This window comes from Sciurus vulgaris (genome assembly GCF_902686455.1).
Source record: "Sciurus vulgaris genome assembly, chromosome: 5".
Taxonomy (NCBI): Eukaryota; Metazoa; Chordata; class Mammalia; order Rodentia; family Sciuridae; genus Sciurus; species Sciurus vulgaris.
In genome coordinates, this window is record NC_136465.1 from 65,345,308 (window position 1) to 65,355,711 (window position 10,404).

At 46.6% G+C, this 10,404-nt stretch overlaps 1 protein-coding gene across 1 annotated transcript in view; it reads left to right on the plus strand.

Moving 5' to 3' along the window:
* The window catches only part of MICAL3 (microtubule associated monooxygenase, calponin and LIM domain containing 3), a 203,148-nt gene extending 200,397 nt beyond the window's left edge, over window positions 1–2,751 (plus strand). Inside the window, 1 exon segment of the mRNA XM_079140276.1 lies at window positions 48–2,751. Within this exon segment, the coding sequence (XP_078996402.1) occupies window positions 48–232 (185 nt within the window). The 3' untranslated portion in view covers window positions 233–2,751.
* Window positions 2,752–10,404: the final 7,653 nt, after the last annotated feature.

Genomic DNA, 10,404 nt, shown 5'->3' on the forward strand with positions numbered 1-10,404 from the left:
TTGCCACCTCCCAAGCCACACACCTCATGCCTTTGGCTACTCCCCAGATCATCTGAAGACCGAGGAGGAGTTGTCAGAGGAGAAGAAGATCCTGAATGAGATGTTGGAAGTCGTGGAGCAGAGAGACTCTCTGGTGGCCCTGCTGGAGGAGCAGAGGCTCCGGGAAAAAGAGGAGGACAAGGACCTGGAGGCAGCCATGCTGTCAAAGGGCTTCAGCCTGAACTGGTCCTGAGCTTGTGTCCGTTCTGCTGCTTGGAATATCAGCATCCATCTGGCTGTGTTCTCCCAGACCATGTGGATCTAAGGTCCAAGGAAGTCTGGCACCTCCTGGGAGTTTACACTTAGCCACCCACATGCTCATGTGCTGTGGTGAAACCCCAGGTGATGATGATTATCTGAGGTGACTCCACTTCCTGAGAAGAGGCCCACTTGGGTGTATGGTGCAGCGCGGGAACCCCGCACGGTCCCTAAGGACCTACTGCCTGGCACCCCTTCCTTCCACTGGCACGTTTGGTAAGAGAAGGAAGCTGCTCCTTCTCTTCAAAGACACCGCCACCACAGAGAGCACCCCGCAGAGCAGGGCAGCTGCCTTCTTCATGCTCCCTGAAGCACCACCAAAGAAAGAAAAAAAAAACACCCCACAAGCAAGACATGGATGGAGACTTGGGAGAGGGGCAATGACCAGTCAGGGCAGTGACCACCCCAGCATTGTAGGAGAAGCTGAGGAATAGGCAGGTGAGTTATGAGAATGCAGGAGGGGTCTGGCCCCAGGCCCCACACCATACACTGGACCTCAAGTGGCCAAATGCCCCAGGCCTCTCTCTGGCTGAGGCCCGAGGCCCATGGATTGCTGCATTTTGCTTTTAATTCACAACCATTTTGACACTGGAAAGTACTAACTTTGGGGGCTGGAGGACCCTACACTTCAAGTCCCCCATTGACAGACAGGCGTTGTCACAGTTCAGCGCTTCACAGCGAAGGCAGGAGATTCCCTTCTTCCTTGGCGTTTTTCCTGTGTTTGCACATTGAAATGAAGCTGAGGACCTGGCAAGATGCTCAGCCACTTCAGATCTTTTTTGTCAATTAACTTATTTTTTTAATACTTGAAAAGAAGCAACTTCATTTTTATATCTTTACTAGAGACACTGATCACCTGGCACCTGCGTGTAGGGGTAACAGAAGTCTGCTCCATCCTACACAGCCTGATTCAAAACTGACTGAACGCTTGTTACATGCATCTATTTATTAGCCTTCTTCATAGTGTTAAAAACTGATCTGGTTGGCATCAGGGAGCAGCTTGAGACCCTCTGGGTCCTTGCTCACAGCTTTTCTGTCCCCCTGTAACTGTCCAGTCCTCTCCTCCCCCACTGGCATCCTGCTCTTGCTATGGCTCTGGACCTTTACATCTGAACCACTCACTTGTCAAGGATACATTTCAGCACTATTGGTGGCAGTGCTAAAAGGCAAAGATGCCATGCTGGTCTCTCCCTGTTGGAAGGTTGGCTCTATAGGACCCATTTTTTTCTCAGTCTTGGTGCCAGGGTTTCACCTCCCTCCACACATATGTTAAAGAAGATTTGGGGGTAAGCCCTTTTTCAGCTGGCTGAGGCAATGTAGATGGCTCCTTGTGATCTGTCTGATAGGAATTCCCTCAGCCTAGATGAAGGTCCAGCAAGACAGGAACACGTGCTGCCAGTATCAGCATTTAGTCTGGTCTCTCACAGACAGGCAACTCCAGCCCTCTCTTCCCTCCCCTGAATTAGAATCTTCTTGGGGTGGCAAGGGCTAATAAATACCATGTAACTAGCTCTGCAAATCAAACTGTTCATTTCTCATGGTTCAGCCAGAGAACACGTGTGTACAACTCATCAAGCCACTGACTAAGAAGGTCAAGGGCTGGAAGGTGCTTGTCTATTGAAGAATTAGCACACAGTCATCCCAGAGATGATTTCATCAGTGCCAGGCCAGTCTCAAAGGGGCACTCCAGCTGACTCCTGATGGGAAGGGCTGGTATAGAATGAACAGGCCTGGCAGTTCTTCAGGTGTCCTTGGGGCAGGACAGGCCAAGGGTCCATGCTGACCGTGGACTTCCCATGGGAACCACACTGTGCCTCAACTCGAACATTCATTCTAACTACAAAGGAGCAAAGAACCTGTCTTATTCTTCACTTTGTGTAAAAGCTGCCATCTATCTCCTGTGGAAATCCAGATGTGCTGCTAACAACCATCACAACTCTGAATTCTTCACTTCCTGGTGTCTGAGGAGGCAACATCTCTATTTTTATTCTCTGTTCCTTAAAGTGGAGAGAAAGGTGTTCTAGATTCCATCTTCACACCCCAATCTTCCAGTAAAATTGGACTTGGGACAAGACTGTCATTGCCTTTGTGGCCTTTTCCTAACCCTCTCCTCTTGAATGCCACCATAACAGTCAAGCCCTGGCAGAGCTGCCTCTGTCCCTGTCACTCCTGCTAACCCCAGAACTAGGAAGTGGTTTCCAAAGTGATGGGCAATAGTGCTGTGCTTCAAATGGCCTCATGCAGCAGAAACACCAGGTTTCCTTCTGCCTCTTGCTGCTGGCCAGTCCCAGCCAACCATGGCATCACTTCATCCTTCAAAGCACATGCTGCTGCCTACTGTCACTCAAAAGGGGGCTGAAGATGGCAGAGAGGCCTCAATCAGCCTGTAAAATGTCCCCCAGTTTTCTACTCCTGACAGTGTTAAGGCTTCAGGCTCTCATAGAGCACTTCTTTTTTTTTTTTTTTTTTTTTTTTAAAAAAAAAAAAAAAAAGCTCCCAGTTTGTAACCACTAGTTTGCAGTTGATTTTAGTGATCTGGTGACTTGCTACATGAAATGTTTTCCACCTCTGGAAATGCATGCAGCTCCAAAGCAGATTTTCTTCTGAAGAATTAAGTCTTCCCTTGAAGGCAGGGAAGTGATTATATATACATGCAGACACACACAAAATGCCAGAGTTCATCTGAGTAAACCCAGACACAAGTTTAAATACAGTTGGGGATCCACATTCAGCGTCCCTAGTGGGCAGAAGACAGCCCCCAACCCCCAAGTCTGAAACTGGCCAGCAGCTCTATGTGGGATTCCAACCCCTTACTCAGTTAGTGTCTTCGGGCCTTTGCCCCCAGCAGCCACTCTAAAGCTGATTTTGACCAGCAATGATAGACTATTCTTAACCCTTTCAAAGGAAAAGTTTTTTTTCAATGGAGCAGAAAGGAGAGAGTTAAACAAAAATAAATTTACAAGTTGAGGGTGTAACTCAGTGGTAGAGTGTGTGCTTAGCATGCATGAGGCCCTGGGTTCCATCCCTAGTGCTGCCAAGAAAGAAAATTTAAAAGATGGTAATATCTGACCCACAAAGGGAAATGGTCTGTTTTATGCGCAATAAAAGTTTTTGAAATAAATAAAGTGTATATTTCTTGAGTCATTTTAGTGTACTCAGCAGTGAGCCAGGATACATTTTCACATCACCACCTGCCTTTTCAGATAGGTGGTGTCCATACGAGTCTTACGTCTAGTGCATATATAAATGTGTATAGCGTTGTTCAATGAATACAACTTCTTGAACCCGGCGCAGTGGCACGCAACCTATAATCCCAGCAACTTGGGAGACTAAGGCAGGAGGATCACAAGTTTGAGGCCAGCCTCAGCAACTTAGTGAGACCCTCAACAATTTGGTGAGAACCTGTCTCAAAATAAAAAATAGAAAGGGCTGGGAACGTAGCTCAGTGGTAGAGTACCCATGGGTTCAATCCCCACTACCACCAAAAAAAAAAAAAAAAAAAAATTGTGTGTTTGTGCTTTTCTTCAGTTCTTCATATTCTGCTTCAGGCATCAACTGCTGTCATTTGAGAAGCTGTCTGAGGCAAACACCCACATTTGTAAGAGGCTGCCCTTTATAAGTGAGCCCCAGTAGCATCCTGTAGGAAAGTATGTTCTTTGTAATAGAGATTCTCAAAGTCCAAGCAATCCAAGGGTCCTGGCAGCTTTCCTTCCAGCTGGCCAGGGAGCCCAGGGATTTGGAGTCTGCATCCTTCAGGCACAGATCATTCAGATGTTTCAGTATCCCCACATCCATTGGGTGCATAAAGCCCCAGAGGGAATTAACATCACCATTAACCTGGAATCATTCTCAAGAGATGAAAGGGAAGAGTGCTGGCCAGCTCTTTTCCCTTTGTTCTCTGAGAGTCTACCAACGCACTTTTCAGTGCTCTTTCCCCCACCTGTGGCATAGTGAGTTAACAGTAGTACCTCTAAGTTCATGATCATGGCTTCTCTCTTAAGAAATAAGGAAGCAGCAGGAAGGGACAGACCAGCAACTGGAGCATAAAGTTGAGCCTTGGCCAACCTGGAACCAGCTTGAGTCACTGCAATGGAAGCTGGAGCCAGTCTTCCGCTATTCCAGAAGGAAGAAGGGCCTGGCCAGGTGGGCACAGTAGGCAGGAAAGAGTAGGACAGGATCTTTTTGACATTGTTTTTGTTGTCATTTTCAGCATTCAGAATTGAACCCTAGAGCACATTTCTGCTAAACTACATTCCCAGCATTTTGTTTTTGTTTTTTTGGTACTGGCAATTGAATCCAGGATTACTTAACCTCTGAGCCACATTCTCCAGCCCTTTTTTAATGTTATGTTTTTGAGGCAGGGTGTCACTAAGTCCTTAGGGCCTCACTAAGTTGCTGAGGTTGGTCTTGAATTTATAATCCTGCCCAGTCTCCAGTGTCACTGGGGTTATTGGCACGCGCTACCATGCCTGGCTCCAGCTCTTTTTCTTTTTGATTTTGAAATAGTCTCACTTAGTTGCCTCAGCCTCCTGAGTAGCTGAGATTACAGGTGAGCACCACTGTGCCCAGTGGATAAAATCTTATAAACAGCTCAAGTGGGGATATATCATGGCCTTAGACTCCTGACAGGAAAGATGAATCATGGCCCAACAGAGCTGATGATCATCAGTCCCTGTCATCTTTTGTTTCCAGAGGGGTTCCCTTGATCAGAGCTCCCAAAAGCAGGTTTGACCACAACTGATAGCATCTCCAGGTGGCAGGAAATGGTGAGTTTGTTTGAAGTAGGCAACCAGAAAGACTGGCCACTGGGGCCACCTCAGAAGTCCCCTCTTCCTCCCAACAAACTGCCAGAGCTGATGGCTCCAAAACCCCTCCTGAACCCCGAATCTTCTCATAGTCCCTTCCTAGGAATCACATTCAAAAGTAGAAAAGAGAACGTGCCATCTCACTTCATTTCATAAACTGGCCAAGAATATCCCTCAAGGATACCCTCTTTTGTGTCTCTCATTCAGATCATCCTCCCAAGTGATACCAAGTGAATACAGTAAGAAACCAACCTCCATGGCATGCTGAGCCAGGAATCCAGTTAGAGCAGGGCTTAAGGCCACATAGCTCTTCCAGTAAGGCCCCCAGACAGTGTCATACACAGCTAAGCTTCAGCAGGTCACAATTTTTTGGCAGCCTCTACTTGTATTTCCTACGTAGTCTTTACATTTGGGGCTCAAATGGGAAGTTGGAATCCCACCTATTGTAGGTAAGTTACATGTGCCACTTTCTCTGCCCAAGAGGTCACTACTGCCCAGACCAGTGTGGGAAGGGCACTGCCTCCATTATGTGCATGTGCTTTTCTTGCCCCCATGGGATTTCTGAATCAAAATGGACAGCTGATTCTGAAGTGTGAATTTCAACCTTTGGACCCAGGGTGGGCCAGCTGTGGAAGTGGCCCAGGCCTCAAAAGGGCAGCATCTGAGTTGAGGATCTCCCTGCAATAGTAAACAATGGGCCCTGGCAAGGCTACAGGTTGCTTTGGACGGTATTCACAGTAGGCAGATGGGGCATCCTCCAAACCAAGGGGGAAGTTTCTTTATAATTGCTCATTGTGGTGTGGAGCTACCGAATTCAGCTGTTGTGAAATGAGAAGGCGCTTTCTAATGTCTGTGCCCACCCCAGAGAAAGTGGTAAGGAGTATGCATCAGTGAGTGCAAGGTTAGCATTCAGATGAGAGAGACCCTTGCCCTGCCTCTTCCCCTGATTTCAGCCTTGGGCACATCACTTACCTGGTCAGTGCCTCACTTTGCCTGTGTAGATGCACAGAGCTCTCTCTCCTGCTGGTCAGTGGTGTGCATCTTGGAGAAGGGGTCTTAAATCCCAAGGTAGACTGAGGGTTGACCAGATAGTCCAAGGTCATTTCCTACCTATCTTGCGAGCCAACATAATTTTGCATTTATTTTTAATTTTAAGTGTTGGACCAAATCCTCTGTTTGCTCTCACAAACTCATCAGATACAGGTCACTATAAGTAAGCTGTATGCTTCCAGAACATTCATATTGGCCTCTACTCCCCGACCCTTAAGCCAGTTCCATCAGATCTGCTCTCCCAGCAAAACAGCTCCAGAACACACCATGGAGACCGTCCCCCACAGAGCCATTGTCAAGGATAAGGGATCCTCCAGATGAAGGTAAAGGTGTGAGGGTGTTGAGCAAGAGCCAAAGGAATGAGGGGCTCGCAAAAGCAGGTGATTGGCCCAGCAGGCCATGAGCAAAAGGAGCAGGAGAGCCCTTTTAAACATCCAAGTGTGGCTCGCAGCCTGTCTTCAGGCCTCTCTTCAACAGTCTGGATGCCATGTCTTCACCTTGGGAAAGAATAAAAAAGATGCAGTAGCAGCTGACAACCAACATCATCCTCCCAGTTGCATTTTATTTAACTATTTAAAAAATGTTTTATGAAATTAAATACCTTTATGCCAGCTTCATACTGTGTTTGAAAACACTTCTGACCCAAGTAATAAACGTATTCAGCCTTCATCAAATTGTTCATCAAATTGGGCTGGGGGTGAAGTTCAGAGGTAAAGCACTTGCCTAGCAGGCATGAGGCCTTGGATTCCATCCCCAGTATTGAAAGAAAAGAGTAGAAAAGAAGAAATTGTCCTTAACCCAACTCATGAAAATCTGGGGGAGATGGGAGGATCAGGTCAAGGAGTATGGGCCTCAGGCCCCACTTCCTATGCTGACTGCCAGCACAGTGCTGGACAGTCATGGGCCTGAGTCCTCACTCCATGAATTACTGGGAACAACCAACTGAAGAACTGCCCCCATCTCTCTCTCCTTGGCCCTGTAGCCTGGTCCTTAGGCTGTGGCAGCACTTGGTCACTCAACCCCCTCAGCAAACAGGTGAGAGACAGCAGATTCTCAGTTCCTGCCCCATGTGTTTCCTCCCAGCTACCTGAAAGGGCCTCAGTCCTGTACCTGGAAAATGTGGGAGGCAGCCTGGGACCTTCTGGGATTCTCTTAAAGAAAGATATTGTAGTTGCAGGTCAGGAAGAATAGAGTTACTTTATATTGGGTAGAGGGGATTGAAGAGAGGGAAAGGGATATGGGGGAAGGAATGATAGTAGAGTAAAACATATTATTACCTCATGTACATGTATGACTGCATGACCGATGTGTATGACTGCAATATGTACAACCAGAAAAATGAGAGATTATGCTCCATTTATGTATGATCTATCAAATGTATAAATGCATTCTACTGTCATGTACAACTAATTAGAACAAATAAAATTTAAAAATAAAAAAGGAAGATTGTGAAGAGAGATTGAGAAGAAAGGATAAAGGAGAAAATTTCATGTTGCAATGACTGCAATAATTTAAACACAAAATATGTCCCTACCAGTGTATGTGAAATCATTCCAGAGAAGAGGTCACTCCCCAGGAGTAGGACAACACCACCAATCCTGCTCATGACCTTTGGAGTAGTTCTGTGGGGAGGAAAGAGGGAAACATGATCATTTTTCCTTCCATTTGCAGTGAGGTGCACATTTACCCTCTGACTTGTTTGCATTCCTCATGTGGCCAAAAACTGAAATAAAGCCAGTCATTATTTTTTCCCTTCTGTGTGGAAAAGGATCCTCTCCCTTCAACAAGCAAAGTTACACCCTTGGGGAGTTGGGATGTGCTCACAAAATGAGGCTCCAAGGATGGCTTCCCAACTTCAGGCCCCCACCTGGGGACCACTTACCTACTAGGCCCAGGGGGTAAGGCTGGAACAGTGAGGAGAGCTGTGCCCTCTGCCCCTCCTCTCTGAGTCTCTGTCATGTCTGCCCCTCCTATATCCCTCCATGGTTGGTTGGTTGGTTGTTTTTTGTGGTGGCAAGAATGTCACTGCCAACTAGTAAAAATTCTCCTTCCTGTCTTTCCCTTGGCTTTATTGTTTATCTTTTTATCTTCGTGTGTGTGTGTGTGTGTGTGTGTGTGTGTGTGTGTGTGTGTTACTGGGGATGCAACTCAGGGCCTTGGACATAATAGGCAAGCAACCTACCACTAAGCTACATTCCCACCCCCACAGTTTTTCTCTTTTTTTTTTTTTTTTTTTTTTTTTTTTTTTTTTTTTTTTTTGAGACAGGATCTCATTAATTTGTGAGGTTGACCTTGGATTTGTAATCCTTCTGTCTCAGCCTCCCAAGTAGTTGGGATTACAAGCATGCACTACCATGCTCGGCTACATTACTAAATATCTTGACAGAAAATGGTAGGCCGAAAAATTCTTTCTTCCCCAGAATTTCCATGAACATTTCCTAATACTTTTTCATCTCTGTAATCAGGATTACAGCAAAAGGTAGCCATTTTCATGAAAGAGGGCACTTCTGCTATTGGGAAGCAGGACAGGAGGGGTCTTAAGTGCAATAAAAAGACATATGGTAGGGGCTGACTGTGTAGCTCAGTGGTAGAGGTCTTGCTTTGCATGTGCCAGGCTCTGGTGTCCATCTCCAACACTTAAAAAAAAAAAAAAAAAAAAAGCTCAAGAACCTGACTGTGTGATCATGTATGAGGAACCTACCTATTTCAAGCCAAAATTGTAAGAAGGACACTAGGACATTGATGAACTGACCTGGGATGAAGCAGAATTTGGATGGTCCTGAATAGAGCAGCCACCAGGATCCTTTGGAGTCCTGAAAGAGAAAAAAGGGCCTGTTCCCATCCTAACCACCTGGCCTGCCCAACCCACCCAGCCCCAGAGGATTTGTGCCATGTCTAGATTCAGAGAGGGGTGAAGAACTTAATGCATAAAACAGTTGGAGGCAACAGAACAACCTCCCTCCCAGACCCCTCATCCCAGCCCCCAGACTCCCTGACTCCTCCCAAAGAGCTCTCCAAGGACCTAGGGGAAGAATTGAGGAATACAATTGATAGCAGGAGCTAGGCAAACCCTGCTATGTTGCCTGTTATGGCAACAGAGGATGCTGACCAGCCTCCTCCATCTGAATTGGGGTCTGTAACCTTACATTTGGCAACTGAGGAGCACTTAGGCATAAAAACATATGGTCAAATCTTCAGGTTTCAAAATTCCAAGTGGACTTAACTTTGAGAGCTGAACAAGGAGTTCAGCCAGGGAAGGGAGTCGGCGGCCACTGTATAATATTGAAGCTGGTTTCACCACACTGGGAAGTGTCTATAACACCCCTTCCAGGCAGCCCTGTGGATGTCCTTGATCCTATGGACTCTGAGTGGTTCATGGTTTAAAACTTTCCCATTCTACCTTTTTCTCCAAGCCAATAGAGATATCACCCCAGCCCCTTCCCTTCTCCCTTATACCTCTGGAAAGATGATCCGATGAGTCTCCTTTTCCCCTCCCCAGGAATAAAATTCTTTACTGGAGGTCACTTAACCATGTGAAATGAAATGAGCATTGCACCAGGAATCTGTTATAGATAGCATCTGGCCTAGTTTGGCCACTACCTGATTGACTGATCTCAGGCATGGCTCTCCAAACCTGTTTTCTACCCTTGAAACAGGAAAATAATGTTCACTTCTCTGCCCCATAAAGAGGTTTTGGGAATGAAAAGGGACCATCAGTGTGGTACGATCTGAATTTTGAGGAGCACTGTGGCCACTAAATCATACAGTTATATGCCAACCACCAGAGCCAAACATGGGTATCTCCTCCCTACCCCAGGAGCTGCCCCTGCCCAGGGACCTGCAACAGGAACCAGCAGCAGCTGCTCAAGTTTGGTTTCCAGGAAATGATAACATCTGGATCTCAGTACAGTTTATTGGAAAGACGGGAAGTCATGGGGTTGGGTTGGATGTGGGAAAAATCCCAAACAGGACGGAAGGTGATAGAATCTTCATGTAAGGGGAGGCACACATCACCTGATGATTCAACCCCTGTTACAGGTACAGTTCTGCTTCGCATGAGGCTACAAGGATGGGAAAAACACAGACCCTCACTCAAGGGACCGAGTCCCACTCATGTACCCACTTACCCTGACACATGGTTTCTTCATCTGTGCACCTTTGAACATAATCCTGGACATGGTGGCTTGCCCCCTCTTTCTCACCATCCCTCACTCTAATAATTGCCATAGAGCACATTCGAGTCAATTATAGC